This window comes from Convolutriloba macropyga, chromosome 9 (assembly GCF_964194025.1).
Source record: "Convolutriloba macropyga chromosome 9, txConMacr16.3, whole genome shotgun sequence".
Taxonomy (NCBI): Eukaryota; Metazoa; Xenacoelomorpha; order Acoela; family Convolutidae; genus Convolutriloba; species Convolutriloba macropyga.
The window spans coordinates 38,372,998-38,389,450 of record NC_134476.1 but is presented as its reverse complement, the minus strand read 5'-3'; the positions used below and the strand labels follow the sequence as shown (position 1 = coordinate 38,389,450).

At 35.4% G+C, this 16,453-nt stretch overlaps 1 protein-coding gene across 1 annotated transcript; it reads right to left on the bottom strand.

The window, feature by feature from the left end:
• Positions 1 to 226: 226 nt before the first annotated feature.
• LOC142345373 (uncharacterized) lies at positions 227 to 13,643 on the bottom strand. Its single transcript, XM_075397407.1, has 4 exons — positions 13,413 to 13,643; positions 12,729 to 12,858; positions 12,165 to 12,416; positions 227 to 773 (listed from the first exon to the last, which is right to left on the bottom strand). The coding sequence occupies exons 1-4, from the start codon at positions 13,638 to 13,640 to the stop codon at positions 571 to 573; spliced, it is 813 nt and encodes a 270-aa protein (XP_075253522.1). The 5' UTR covers positions 13,641 to 13,643; the 3' UTR covers positions 227 to 570.
• Positions 13,644 to 16,453: the final 2,810 nt, after the last annotated feature.

Below are 16,453 nucleotides of genomic sequence, written 5' to 3'. Positions count from 1 at the left end.
CAACACCGTTTCATGGATTCATAGAACTCAAAAAGTAAAAAGAGGGATGAATAGGCAATAACAATGGGCGAATTGAGATCAGTTTGAAGAATCAAATAATGCAAAGTTATCTCGGATCTATTCTGCCAAACTCCTCCCCACCCAACTTAGTGTTCATATAACTGTTACCTACCCCCCCCCTCAGGTGCACGCTCTATTTTTATATAGTACCGTACTATATAACAAAACAAAATTTGTAAGTGAGCATAAAAAACACTGGGGGCCGTAACAGAATAGATCCGAAATTTATTCAGATTAAGCAAAAATACAAATTCATATTGAAATAAATGAGCAGTTTTCTGTTTCAATCTCTGCCGATATATTCATACATGCTCTTCAGGCATTCTTAAGAGCACTAGTAAACAATCAGCACTTTGATTTTCAGCAGCAAAAGCTGTCAAAAGATGTAATATTACACAATTCAAATTAATTTAATTTGGAACATCACAGTTTGTTCATTTGGATTGCGCATTTAGGCCAACTCACATTCAGAGTAGGGATGACCACTTGAAAGCAGTTACGTAACATGGATCATGACGTAGTTAGATCACTGATCTTGTGACTAGATGTAGTGGTGGATGTGGAATCTTCCATTGAGACGTCGTTGCTGGTGTTGATGGCTGTCAGAGTTCTGTCGGCGTCCTCAGCACCTGGAGACCCAATGTTCTCCATGTTCACACTCTCGGGAGTCATGGGTACACTAGAAGTAGATGCACTGGAGGGGGATAGAGGACCTTAAATTTAACACAACATACTTTTGAATATAAATTGAAGATGAGTGCGGGCCCATTTGAATATAACAAGAAAAGAACGATAATAAATTGTGTTCAGAACGGAAAAGTAAGAACAGCATTCAGAAAATGAATAGTTTTTTACTACTGAAATTGAAGTGTTGCATCGTCGTGCGAAGTATTCTCAAGTAGGAAACTTTTACTTCTTTTTTCATTCGCACTCTCAAAATTTTAGAGAGTCATTTTGATGGCATTCAAGGGTTAGGGAGCTCCAGTAAAAAGATTTGATGCGAAATTCTCCCATAACCGGTTACCCAATCCATTTCATCGAGTTTCACATTCATCTCACTTGATTGAAATTTGGCTCTAATTTCATGTTCTCCTATTTAATTGTTCCGACCCTACTTGAGGGATAGGGGAAATACATGCTAGCGTTTTTTAGTCTATTTTAGCCGATCGATATATTTATTGTAGAGAGTTGTGAGTGGTATCAGCAGAGAGACCGTCAAGTGTAGAGTGTGACATTGAACAGCGTTTTCAAAGTTTCCTCTTTTTTCAGGAGTTATCGAAGTTTAAAGTTTTTGCGAACATTTCGTTTTCATTGATTTTGTTCACGTTTTTGGACTCCTTCTAAAAGTTTTTTTAAATTTTTGCACAACCATGTTAAAGTTTTCATTATTTAGTAACACTGAAGCGATATAGAGACTATTTTTAATCCCAACGTGGTTTTGTAGTATAAAACAAGCTTGGATTTGCATCTGGATTTTTGGTTTTTAGCGCATTTTTGTTTTTAAATCTTTGCGGCCACTTGATGTCTAAACTGGCTTTCCCCCTTGACTTTCTGGCGAAATCTGATAAATGCAATGCATTTGTTTTAATGGTGCATATATGCTGTTGTCAGAATCTGTCTGCGGCAACTAATTGTTTCGTTGACTTTGACACTAAAAGTTTCCAATAAAATCAATGTTACTTATTGTTTTCTTTGTTCTTTGCTGTATTGTTACTGATACCCAATATTGACAGGTCTCACTTAAGTACTCGTGAAAATAAAATTCCGCAGAATTAAAATTGACAGTTTATAATTTTATGGCATTCATAAGGGTGAAATTTTGCTTCAGTAAAAATTTATTAAGTTTCTGAGTTTTGCTTGTTTTTTATCCATATTTTTGTCATAGCTCGAAAAACGAAAGCCGTCAATGATTCAAGTGATTTGATACCTAATTTGCAAAATAAGCGTTGGACAAATGCCTAGACCAAAATTGAGACATCTCATTCTCATTTTAGCTGACGATTACCTAGATTGGATGACAACTATTTCCAATTGCAAACTCATTGTAGATTTAGATGTGAGAGCAGAGGTCATTTTTTAACCGTCTTAACTCACTTATACAACTAAATTGAGCACTTGAATGAAACTGAAATTAATCGAAAAACATACCCGGCAGATTGCCGGAAAATAGCCGCCGTTGATTCCAATAAGCATGATTGGGATTGAACAAATACAATATATTGAAAAAAAAAAGATTTTTGTACAAAAATAATTTTTAAGTCCGATTTATTTTGATGGCATTTCGTAGTTGAACATACTTCTGTTTCTTAGAGAGAGGCTACAGGGGCTACTATCAACACCAATAAGCATTAGAGGTGGTAACTAAGACTTATAGGAACGACGTTCAAATAGCGGGCATCTAAAATTGGGCTTTATGGGTTTATCCCGTTTCTATTTCTGACTTCAATTTTTTATACCGACTCTGTTCATTTTGAATTGCTTTGCTTAGCAACTGATGTTCAAATTCACTTTTAGCAGAATGAGAGAAGAGAGAAACTAGCCTAGAGAAGTCAAAAAGATTTCACGCAAAATGTCGAAAAAGCGGCAAAATGGTAAAGCGAAAAAAAGTTTGACGAAGTAAAAAAAAATACGAGCGCAATAATAGCCGGCTGAGAAGATGAGGAGGGCTATTAATAATAACATCACGCTGGAAAAAATGTTGTTACTTGGGAGTCTTTAGAGCTCGAAGTTCAGTGTGAAAACGAAACAGACTTGGATTTTGCTTTTCTGTCAAAATCAGTTGTTTATTCGATAGAAGTCTCTTTTTTACTAAAATGTGAAACTACACTATATTTGATTTATTGGGTCGTTCCAGTGTTCAGTCTTGTGAAACGAAGAAACCTGAGCCCACTATTAACCCTCATTTTGTACACACGTATATCCTTTTTTGTCTTAATTGTTTATAGCTTCCTTTTTCTGATTTAGATTGTGGGCAACTAATGGTTTTGTCGACTTTCGCACTACGTGCTTTCATTAAAATTTCGTTTTTTTTTCATTTTTCGTACTTATGTTAAATTGTTACTAAGTGTCAAAAATCCAAGGTCTTTTTGATGTTCTAACGAGATACAATAAGACTCCATATGTTCTCTCAGTTATAGTTGAAGGTATTGATTACTTTGAAGCTATTTGTTCCAGTAAAAATTTTTCGAGCTTTGGCTTTAGATGTCCCTTTCTGCAGGTTTGTTATACTCTGAAAAGGAAAGATCCCATCGTAGTAGTGGCATAGGAAAAACTTATGAATGGCTGGGGACAATTGCTAAAAGTTCTTATGAGAGCCACTTTTCTTCGAAAAATATAACTGAATTCTGGTGGTTTCGTTGTTTTTATCTTGCTCTTCAATCTAATTCATTAGATTTTTATTAGTAAAAGATGAGCATACCTGAATCAATATTTTTGATTCAACCGGGTGGTTTTATCATTGCTTTAAAAGTGACGCCATCTAATTTTGAAAAAACCTGATGGAACTTACTGTTGTCTATATTTGGTTTATCAGATTTATAATTTTTGCTAAATCTGGTTGTTTAAAATTGGTATTAGCAATCATTTCGATTGCTGACCGATAGGTTTCCCAATCGACAAAATTTTACATTAAAAATAAAATTCTGAAAGTTTTAATCAAAAAACTACTTTCAATTTGCGTTTGTATTAATAATAGATTTTGGAGGAAGTTTTGCCTTTCAATATTGTATTCATGGATCATAATTTTATACCATTGACCAGATCTCCTAGCTGCTTCACACTCTTGTCTGTGCTTATACTCCCTGTTTTCATTTTTTAAATTTTACAGGGAAGTTGTAATTGGTTAGCAGCAAAATTTTTCAAAATGGAATTTCACCCAGGTTCTTTCCTGTTTTTAATTTCGCATATTGATGTCTATATGAATTGATAAAGAATTTTCCAGTGCAACCTTTCGGACTAACCACTGTTTGAATTTGATCTGATTTTTCATTCTCAATTTAGATATCTAAGTAAATACAGAGCTCAATTCAAGGCTTTTTTTGGAAAAAAATAGTTTTTCAATTCATGTTGTTTTTTCTACTTCAGAAATTCCATTAGAGTAGATTTCATGTCCATCGTATTGTATGTTCGAGTGTTCATTCTAGTGAAATGAAAACATAACGCCAGTTTTGGCGCACTTTTCATTTGACTTTTAGTATTAAATTGCCGCCAATTGAATTCAGCTGCTTGAAATTGTGATCGAGAGATAATTTTAGATCACGCGAAACGCAAAAAGTCAAGGGCGTAAAAGTCACTCGAAAAGTCAAAACCGTCTAACAAAAATTTTGCATAAAAAATACACACGTTTACAATAATTGCTTCTCTACGAGAGCAATTAAAAATGATCTCACTGGAATGAACTTTTTGTGTATACGTCTGTCTCATTTTAAGACTCAATCTATCAAAGTTAAAAAACCAGAATCTGAACTACTTCTTTAGAGGCGTTAAACCTGTGCTTCAATTGGCGGACAATTGAGACAACATTTTGGATTAGCGGGGTCGGAACATTGTGCCATTGGACATTAGCGAGCCTCCTTGTTTCTATCTAATTTTAAACTGGTTATCTTCCTTGTTTAGATCTTAAAAACTCAAAATCATTCCACGTTGCCTAGTTTCGGTGTGTTTTCATTTCTTCGATATCTATTTGTTTGAGAGTCGTTTGTCTACCTTAACTCCCATTTTTCTTCAAAAATCAGTTTTAGCTGTTCTCATCAGTTTTTTTTCAATTTTAATTTTTGAAGAAACTCTGACAATGAACTTATCTCCCATCTGCCATGCATGCTTCTACCAACTGTTTAATTTTGTTCTTTAGGGTTTTGCTATTACCTTTTGCGGCAGCACCATAAATCAGCTCCCTGTAGAACCCTTGATACAACTTACTTTCTGTAGGCAAATATTAGTTGAATTTGATGCGAAACAGTTCTTAGTTTACTCAATTACACAAAAAACATAAAGCATCTAATCAATTAATCTATGTGCTACGTTCTTCTTGTCGGTAACTTTTTAGTCAATTCTAACGGACTGTTAGTCAATAAGAGGCTTCATTTTCATTTACTTACAGGCTGTTGTAAAAATTCAATTCTTATGACTTCTTGTCAATGTACAGGGTCGGAGAAAATCGTTTTTGGGAAGTCGAAAATAAAGAATGAATGGAACAATAGAACGGACAACGGTCCCAATACTGAGACTTCAGGAACTTATTTTTAAAGACAGAAACGTCAATTCTTTTCATTTGCATCACAGATTTTGCTTCTTCCAGTTTGTGCGATAAACCCTTATCAGAGGGCCGAATAAACCACCAACTCCCATTCAGCAAAATTTGCTTATGATAATTGAATATGTGCCGATTCGGAGCTTTTCTTGGATGTATTAGGAAAGCATGAGCAAGTTCGCTGTTTTGTAGAGATAATCTAACTGAGCCTACAATCGACATCAAGACATCTTTTGTATCTCAACTAAATCCAAATTGAATATCGTGCAATTGATTTATTGAACAGTAATTGTGCTCAGATTTTAGACATTACAAGACATAGTCACATAATTATCAATATAATAATGGGTATAAAATAATCACAAGTTTCCTCACTTGAAAAGTGGAAGAACCATTGCGTTTTGATCGCTTTACTTTAAAATTTATTCACAATCCGAACAACGACTGATTGAAGCACAAAACGCTGATCTCAAAATAATCAATTGTATAATTTGAGATCAAAGCCATAATAAGGTGTTCAATTTTAGCCCGAAATATAACTCAATTTCAATGCCTCATTCTGGATTTGTTTTGATATTGTATTTTAAATTACCTTTTCAACAGCAAGAGTGGAAAACGGATGACAACTCTGCAATTTTTTGTTTCTCAACTTAAATTTTGTTCATTTTGTTTCCGTCAAAAAGTTAAAAGTTAAAAAGGGAGTTGTTTTAGACTTATTTTTGTCATTAATGAGGTTCTGATAACGCAATTGCTTATTTCTAACAATAAAAATAAGTCAAACTAAATTAATACATTATTGACGATCACTAAGGTCATTAAATTGATCATGCAATTTTATATCATAGCTGGAAAATTTCCATAAATAAACTTCAATAGCTTCGTAGAACTGCATTCTCAAGTAAGAAACAGACCCGAAAAAAAAAGAAACTTCTTTATATTAAACGCTGAGATGTTATATTTTGATTCATAATCTAACTGCTAATTGCTGCTTCTATTAGCTGCTCTCGAATAACCATCAATTAGAGTGACGCGCACTCAGTTGACCTTATCTATTTGAAATAAAGTAAAGAAAAGTCAACTTCAAGAGTGAGGAAGTCATTTTTGAGAGAGGTACGTCACGTGTAACCAAAAACTTGATAACGCGAGTAAACAAAAAATTATCTCCACTAAAAAAACAAAAATGACGTCACACACGCATTTATTTTAAATAAATTGCGTGAACGAATAAGCAAAAAGCAGTTTGTGACTGTGACGTCATATGGTCGTAATAAAAATCTTGACTACGAAAAAAAGAACCAAGAGAAGGCCAATAATAGCCTCAGCTATCACTTTGCGGCTATTAATGCATTATTTTCCAACAAAAACCAAAAACTAGACCTAGAGTACAATAAATGGATTGAGATAATTCTTTAGAAAAAAAACTTGAAAAAATTAAAAGCAGAAAAAATCAGTCAAATTGCAACAAAGTCAAATTGCAAAAAGCAAATTTTTTAAACACCGTTTTGGCACTCTAATTTGAAAATGGAGCGAATAACATTCACGCCGCAAACCCACTCGCATTTTCGCTCCACTTCCTGTTTCGGCTTGACCAAAATCACCTTCCAGTTTGACTTAAAATTCAAAAATCTTAAATTGATCATGCAATTTTATTGATCATGACTTAAATTGATCATGCAATTTTATATCATAGCTGGAAAATTTCCATAAATAAGCTTCAATAGCTTCGTAGAACTGCATTCTCAAGTAAGACAGACCCAAAAAAAACTTCTTTATATTAAACGCTGAGATGTTATATTTTGATTCAGAATCTAACTGCTAATTGCTGCTTCTATTAGCTGCTCTCGAATAACCGTCAATTAGAGTGACGCGCACTCAGTTGACCTTATCTATTTGAAATCAAGTAATGAAAAGTCAATTTCAAGAGTGAGGAAGTCATTTTTGAGAGAGGTACGTCACGTGTAACCAAAAACTTGATAACGCGAGTGAACAAAAAATTATCTCCACTAAGAAAGAAAAATGACGTCACACGCGCATTTATTTTAGTTAAACTGCGTGAACGAATAAGTAAAAAGCAGATTGGGACTGTGACCTTATATGGCCGTAATAAAAATCTTGACTACGAAAAAAAGAACCAAGAGAAGGCCAATAATAGCCTCAGCTATCGCTTTGCGGCTATTAATGCATTATTATAAAAAAAAAACAAAAGACTAGACCTAGAGTGTACAATAAATGGATTGAGATAACCCTTTAGATAAAAAAATTGAAAAAATTGAAAGCAGAAAAAATCAAAGTCAAATTGCAACGAAGTCAAATTGCAAAAAGCAAATTTTTTAAACACCGTTTTGGCACTCTAATTTGAAATTGGAGTGAATAACATTCACGCCGCAAAACCACTCGCATTTTCGCTCCACTTCCTGTTTCGGCTTGACCAAAATCACCTTCCAGTTTGACTTAAAATTCAAAAATCTTAAATTGATCATGCAATTTTATTGATCATGACTTAAATTGATCATGCAATTTTATATCATAGCTGGAAAATTTCCATAAATAAGCTTCAATAGCTTCGTAGAACTGCATTCTCAAGTAAGACAGACCCAAAAAAAACTTCTTTATATTAAACGCTGAGATGTTATATTTTGATTCAGAATCTAACTGCTAATTGCTGCTTCTATTAGCTGCTCTCGAATAACCGTCAATTAGAGTGACGCGCACTCATTTGACCTTATCTATTTGAAATCAAGTAATGAAAAGTCAATTTCAAGAGTGAGGAAGTCATTTTTGAGAGAGGTACGTCACGTGTAACCAAAAACTTGATAACGCGAGTGAACAAAAAATTATCTCCACTAAGAAAGAAAAATGACGTCACACGCGCATTTATTTTAGTTAAATTGCGTGAACGAATAAGTAAAAAGCAGATTGGGACTGTGACCTCATATGGTCGTAATAAAAATCTTGACTACGAAAAAAAGAACCAAGAGAAGGCCAATAATAGCCTCAGCTATCGCTTTGCGGCTATTAATGCATTATTGTCCAAAAAAAAACAAAAGACTAGACCTAGAGTGTACAATAAATGGATTGAGATAACCCTTTAGATAAAAAACTTGAAAAAATTGAAAGCAGAAAAAATCAAAGTCAAATTGCAACGAAGTCAAATTGCAAAAAGCAAATTTTTTTAACACCGTTTTGGCACTCTAATTTGAAATTGGAGTGAATAACATTCACGCCGCAAAACCACTCGCATTTTCGCTCCACTTCCTGGTTCGGCTTGACCAAAATCACCTTCCAGTTTGACTTAAAATTCAAAAATCTTAAATAGATCATGCAATTTTATTGATCATGACTTAAATTGATCATGCAATTTTATATCATAGCTGGAAAATTTCCATAAATAAGCTTCAATAGCTTCGTAGAACTGCATTCTCAAGTAAGACACAGACCCGAAAAAACTTCTTTATATTAAACGCTGAGATGTTATATTTTGATTCAGAATCTAACTGCTAATTGCTGCTTCTATTAGCTGCTCTCGAATAACCGTCAATTAGAGTGACGCGCACTCAGTTGACCTTATCTATTTGAAATCAAGTAATGAAAAGTCAATTTCAAGAGTGAGGAAGTCATTTTTGAGAGAGGTACGTCACGTGTAACCAAAAACTTGATAACGCCAGTGAACAAAAAATTATCTCCACTAAGAAAGAAAAATGACGTCACACACGCATTTATTTAAGTTAAATTGGGTGAACGAATAAGCAAAAAGCAGATTGGGACTGTGACCTCACATGGTCGTAATAAAAATCTTGACTACGAAAAAAAGAACCAAGAGAAGGCCAATAATAGCCTCAGCTATCGCTTTGCGGCTATTAATGCATTATTGTCCAAAAAAAACAAAAGACTAGACCTAGAGTGTACAATAAATGGATTGAGATAACCCTTTAGATAAAAAACTTGAAAAAATTGAAAGCAGAAAAAATCAAAGTCAAATTGCAACAAAGTCAAATTGCAAAAAGCAAATTTTCTAAACACCGTTTTGGTACTCTAATTTGAAATTGGAGTGAATAACATTCACGCCGCAAAACCACTCGCATTTTCGCTCCACTTCCTGTTTCGGCTTGACCAAAATCACCTTCCAGTTTGACTTAAAATTCAAAAATCTTCAATTGATCATGCAATTTTACTGATCATGACTTAAATTGATCATGCAATTTTATATCATAGCTGGAAAATTTCCATAAATAAGCTTCAATAGCTTCGTAGAACTGCATTCTCAAGTAAGACACAGACCCAAAAAAAAGAAACTTCTTTATATTAAACGCTGAGATGTTATATTTTGATTCAGAATCTAACTGCTAATTGCTGCTTCTATTAGCTGCTCTCGAATAACCATTAATTAGAGTGATGCGCACTCAGTTGACCTTATCTATTTAAAAAGTAATGAAAAGTCAATTTCAAGAGTGAGGAAGTCATTTTTGAGAGAGGTACGTCACGTCATTTTTGAGAGGTACGTCACGTGTAACCAAAAACTTGATAACGCGAGTGAACAAAAAATTATCTCCACTAAGAAAGAAAAATGACGTCACACACGCATTTATTTTAGTTAAATTGCGTGAACGAATAAGCAAAAAGCAGATTGTGACTGTGACGTCATATGGTCGTAATAAAAATCTTGACTACGAAAAAAAGAACCAGGAGAAGGCCAATAAAAGCCTCAGCTATTGCTTTGCGGCTATTAATGCATTATTGTCGAAGAAAAAACAAAAGACTAGACCTAGAATGTACAATAAATGGATTGAGATAACCCTTTAGATAAAAAACTTGAAAAAATTAAAAGCAGCAAAAATCAAAGTCAAATTGCGATCAAAGTCAAATTGCAAAAAGCAAATTTTTAAAACACCGTTTTGCCACTCTACTTTGAAATTGGACTGAATAACATTCACGCCGCAAAACCACTCGCATTTTCGCTCCACTTCCTGTTTCAGCTTGACCAAAATCACCTTCCAGTTTGACTTAAAATTCAAAAATCTTAAATTGATCATGCAATTTTATTGATCATGACTTAAATTGATCATGCAATTTTATATCATAGCTGGAAAATTTCCATAAATAGGCTTCAATAGCTTCGTAGAACTGCATTCTCAAGCAAGACACAGACCCAAAAAAAAGAAACTTCTTTATATTAAACACTGAGATGTTATATTTTGATTCAGAATCTAACTGCTAATTGCTGCCTCTATTAGCTGCTCTCGAATAACCATCACTTAGAGTGACGCGCACTCAGTTGACCTTATCTATTTGAAATAAAGTAAAGAAAAGTCAACTTCAAGAGTGAGGAAGTCATTTTTGAGAGAGGTACGTCACGTGTAACCAAAAACTTGATAACGCGAGTAAACAAAAAATTATCTCCACTAAGAAAACAAAAATGACGTCACACACGCATTCATTTTACTTGAAATTGCGTTAACGAATAAGCAAAAAGCAGATTGTGACTGTGACGTCATGTGGTCGTAATAAAAATCTTGACTACGAAAAAAGAGAACCAAGAGAAGGCCAATAATAGCCTCAGCTATCGCTTTGCGGCTATTAATGCATTATTGTCCAAAAAAACAAAAGACTAGACCTAGAGTGTACAATAAATGGATTGAGATAACCCTTTAGATAAAAAACTTGAAAAAATTAAAAGCAGCAAAAATCAAAGTCAAATTGCGATCAAAGTCAAATTGCAAAAAGCAAATTTTTAAAACACCGTTTTGCCACTCTACTTTGAAATTGGACTGAATAACATTCACGCCGCAAAACCACTCGCATTTTCGCTCCACTTCCTGTTTCAGCTTGACCAAAATCACCTTCCAGTTTGACTTAAAATTCAAAAATCTTAAATTGATCATGCAATTTTATTGATCATGACTTAAATTGATCATGCAATTTTATATCATAGCTGGAAAATTTCCATAAATAGGCTTCAATAGCTTCGTAGAACTGCATTCTCAAGCAAGACACAGACCCAAAAAAAAGAAACTTCTTTATATTAAACACTGAGATGTTATATTTTGATTCAGAATCTAACTGCTAATTGCTGCCTCTATTAGCTGCTCTCGAATAACCATCACTTAGAGTGACGCGCACTCAGTTGACCTTATCTATTTGAAATAAAGTAAAGAAAAGTCAACTTCAAGAGTGAGGAAGTCATTTTTGAGAGAGGTACGTCACGTGTAACCAAAAACTTGATAACGCGAGTAAACAAAAAATTATCTCCACTAAGAAAACAAAAATGACGTCACACACGCATTCATTTTACTTGAAATTGCGTTAACGAATAAGCAAAAAGCAGATTGTGACTGTGACGTCATGTGGTCGTAATAAAAATCTTGACTACGAAAAAAGAGAACCAAGAGAAGGCCAATAATAGCCTCAGCTATCGCTTTGCGGCTATTAATGCATTATTGTCCAAAAAAACAAAAGACTAGACCTAGAGTGTACAATAAATGGATTGAGATAACCCTTTAGATAAAAAACTTGAAAAAATTAAAAGCAGCAAAAATCAAAGTCAAATTGCGATCAAAGTCAAATTGCAAAGAGCAAATTTTTAAAACACCGTTTTGGCACTCTACTTTGAAATTGGAGTGAATAACATTCACGCCGCAAAACCACTCGCATTTTCGCTCCACTTCCTGTTTCGGCTTGACCAAAATCACCTTCCAGTTTGACTTAAAATTCAAACATCATGAAAATATGTGAACAGATCTTAAAAAAAGACAGCGCCCCAATACAAGTCAAATTCTGTGAATTGTAAAAAAACCAAGAAAGCTGATAATAGCCCCAGTCATCGTTTTGAGGCTATTAAAAACCCCCAACTAATGTTAACCTGTTTGCATAGGTTGTTGTAGCTGCGATTGTGATTGCGTTGCATGTCCTCTTACAACGCCGGGTACAACTGATGAGGGAACTTGACACTGGTTGTTACTGGCGGAGGTTTGGGTCTTGTTTGCCAAGATGCCAGTACTGGGACCGGCACCCGTGGGGGTGGTCCCTTCGTTGCCTCCTTGTACCAACTTGCTCTGCTCGTGGTGCGGATGTCTTGTCAATTCAACTGCTTCTGGTGTCGGTGCCATTGTACCTGAGCACAGACTAACTCATGATCAATTTTACTAAGATGTATATATTAAATTGCTATAGCAAACCCAGTCTATACGAAAACAATTGTCCACAACTTCACTTCTTAAGTCTTTATTGAGACTTCCATTCATCATAAACGATAGAAAACAACGATGAAATTTCGGGGTCTATTTGTTCATTTGATATTTTTAGCATAAGACAAACAAAGTTGATACGATCTAGTGATGGTTCCCACATCTTTAGCATTATGCACCATTGACGCGCAAGTCAATAGCACAAATCCAATATTAATGAGTGAGTAAAGAGAACTGACCAATCATCATAGTGCTGAGAGGGGGTCTGCTCTTGATTCCTCCAGCACCCCTCCCAGCTGCCCCCACTCCTCCGGCACCCAGCTGTCTAGCCATGTTGTAGTCTCCAGAGTCAAAGTAGTTCTTCTGAGGCTAAAAATTAACAGCAGCTCAATTTCTTAGCAATCCTTATTAAATAAAAGTGTACCAGGGGGCAATGTACCTCGACAACTATCTTTATAAAATTTTCAAAATCCATGTTTTTATTTTGTTACATCCACGAGGATCCGAGCCGTAGTCAACCACATCAAAATACCCCCTGCTTACGATGAAAGAAAAACAATTGGATGTAAAAGCAGAAAACAGTGAGGATTCGATGGCCTTGTCATCCTTGATTTCAAAACTTTCTACTCGTGGAAAGACATTTCGACTCAATAATCTGAAAAGTAGCAGCACTTCTGCGCTAGAACTAGCATTTACCATATCAAATGAACTAAAAATCTTGCAAAATCAATGCAAGATTATAAGTGATTTGATATGGTAAATGTCTTTTAGCTGCTGACTTCAAGATTATTTGAAAGAACTTGGGAATACATTGTAAAAATTGATCCAGTTCGATCAGGGAAAATAAAGATATAAAAATTAGGAGACAAAATCAAGTAGATAAAATATGCTTCTCACCAGTACAAGTACACTACAAGTCCTACCTTGCGTCTATTTAGCAACATATGTGGGGCTGACTTTTTGGCCAATCCTCCGTACTTCTCATTTCTGAACTGCTGCTCATCAGAGGGACCCAGAACATTACCAGGTGGCTTCCCACCCATCATACCCATACCACCCGATGGATGATGCCCTAAGGAGGTGGGAGGGGTGGGTTTGGGCACAGCTGCAGCAGCTGCAACGTTGGAAGCAGTAGCGCCACCTGCGTCCATTACAAATCTGAAATGATTTCACTATCGCATACATTGATCAAGTTAAATCTTCCTTTGACGAAAGTGGTGCAACGAAACGTTTGATTTATACTTTGAGTATTTCACTTGGTAAGGTTCACTGCCAAATTAGTACAGCTAAAATAATGAAATTCTTCATTATTTGAAAGAAAATTTTTGAACGAAGTCATCCACATAACTCATATGATCACCGAGCAAATTGTGCTTCAAGTGTAAACATAATAAAAAATAACTTTCGGCAAAATAGCTAGGCAGAACTTCAGAGGAGAGCTGAAATTTCCGGAGGAACGGCTTTTCAGATGGCTTTCTAGACCAACAACCTTTATTAAATGACAGCATCACTGAGCGAAAAAGATCTATTAGCTATTGTTCTGCAAAAAAACGGTCATTCCACGCATGACCTTTAAACGCAAAATCAGCAGTTTGGATTCTGAAAAGACAGGAGCCGTTCCTCCAATAAATTATAGAATGAAATTCTTTGAACCAAGAAGCCATGATGCCCATTTTGTTTGTTCCCTCATTTTCAAAAACTACAAGGCAGCCAGTTACAGCTAAGGAATTGGAATTTTTGAGAAGCAAGCAAGTTTCTCTGAACAACTCCCACAATACAGATGCAAACATACAAATTTGGTTTAGAGAATGTGGAATATGTTAATTGGGCTGAACTTATTTTTAAAAAAAAAACCTTCAAAGAAGATATGAATACCGACAACCGACCCCACATAGGTAAAACGACCGTAAAATTGACCAGACGAAAGAACAATCACGCAAAGATCCATTTAGACAAACGTGGCCCAGTAATTGCTAATGGTTGTTTGAGAGCTATGATAAACATAAACACCTAAAGTCGCAAGACATTCCCTCCTACGAAAGACGGGAGCTTGATTTAACTTGAACCTGTTTCATAGCGATCGGAGGGGAAGTAGGTCCTTAGAGCTTGAGATTTCTTTAGTCCACTACTACGATTCAGAAGTAAGAATTTAGCCAGCACATTGCAGGAAAAGAGCCGTCGTTGACCCCACTGACCGACATTGGGATTGAAACAATTAAAAATAAAGAGGAAAGATAACGACAACTTCATTTTTTCAAAGCGTCATAAGTGTTCTAAAAAGATCTACAACTTCGATAAGAATCGATTAATATCAAGTAATCGATATCTAGTAAAAATCAGCCTCTAAATTGGAGGACAGTAACGAGTACCATTACCCTTCAGCAGAATGTTCTAAAAAACTGATAACTCAATAAATTATGTCGTTAAGGATAAAATCTTAGCATGCGGACTTTATTGGTTCATCTCGTTTACTTTGATTTTGCTATTTGACCATAAAAATAATTGCGCTGACTGCTGATTTGAATTCCTAAGATCCATTCAGTTAAAACACGGAGTGAGGTAAGCAACAAATCAAACGTAAAAATTGTAACTTATATAAAACAAAAAATGTCACCGAATGGCAAAGAATTTTCAACAAAGGAGCGATTTGCTTGCTGGAGCTATTAATAAGTAAAATCCCAAACGCATTGAAAAGAGAGTGTTGTATGAACAGAATAAACCGTCACTTACACAAATACTCATCCTTATTTCAAAATCGATGTTCAACAAGAGCAAACGCTAAAAAGAAGTTCGGACAATCGTACCATAACTTTGGGCTGAAAAACGAAAAGAGCCTAAAGGAGGTCACTATCGAAAGTGCACTATATGTCAACCGCAGAGCGGAAAAAGTTCTCAGTTGAAAAACCGTTATTCGAATTCAAACATAGCTGTCCAACAATTATACAATACAGCTGGGCACCATAACTTTGGGCTGAAAAACGAAAAGAGCCTAGAGGAGGTCACTATCGAAAGTGCACTATATGTCAACCGCAGAGCGGAAAAAGTTCTCAGTTGAAAAACCGTTATTCGAATTCAAACATAGCTGTCCAACAATTATACAATACAGCTGGCAACGGACAGATAGTGTAAAAACAGATACGAGGCCATCTGAAACGACAAGAAACATAACCGACTAACGGTTTGTGACACCACCCTGTGCGGTACAACTGCCAAACTTTCCAGAACTCAATTTTTCGTAATATTTGTGATTTATGGAACAATGTAATCAAATCCCAACTGCAACAATACCAATCTGAAGGCTTTCAAGAAACGACTTAAAGCCCAATTTCTGGCCGAATTTAGGAAGGATTCAAAACAGATAGCGCACGGTAGACTTCCATGGAACGATTTAAGATTTGAACGCTGACGTATTTCTGATGTATTTCTCTTGTTCTTTGCAAGACATAACTCTAACTGATAAACTATATTTAATAATTACTGACATAAACTGAAAGATTGTATACCAATATGTCAACTTGCTAATGGAGTATTCTTTTCTTATCGAGCAATTTGACCCAAACATTTTTCTTTCAGGCATTCCACTCAATGTTTCAAACACACTCCAAAAATTATCGATCAAAAAATACAGTCCTCTAATACTCTACGACCGGCGAGAGAATGGCTTTGTCAGTAGATAACTACGGTTTAGTGAGGCTAGCTTCATCTGAATTGAAGGGGTGTGAGGTGAACGCAGCGGGGGGAGGTGGTTGTTGAGGGGGGTCAACACTGTTTTGAAGAACCGCGCTTCAAAACAGTAGTGTAAGTCTCCAAAACAGTTTCTGTGAATAGCATACCTTGAGACTAGTGAGGTGAAAGGCTCTAAGAGAACTCAATGCCCGTTGGGCGCTACCTGTTATCCCGTTTTTGACGACAGGTCAAATGAGTCAGACGAAAAACCGGTCTAGCGAAAAATCGCAAAGAAAAA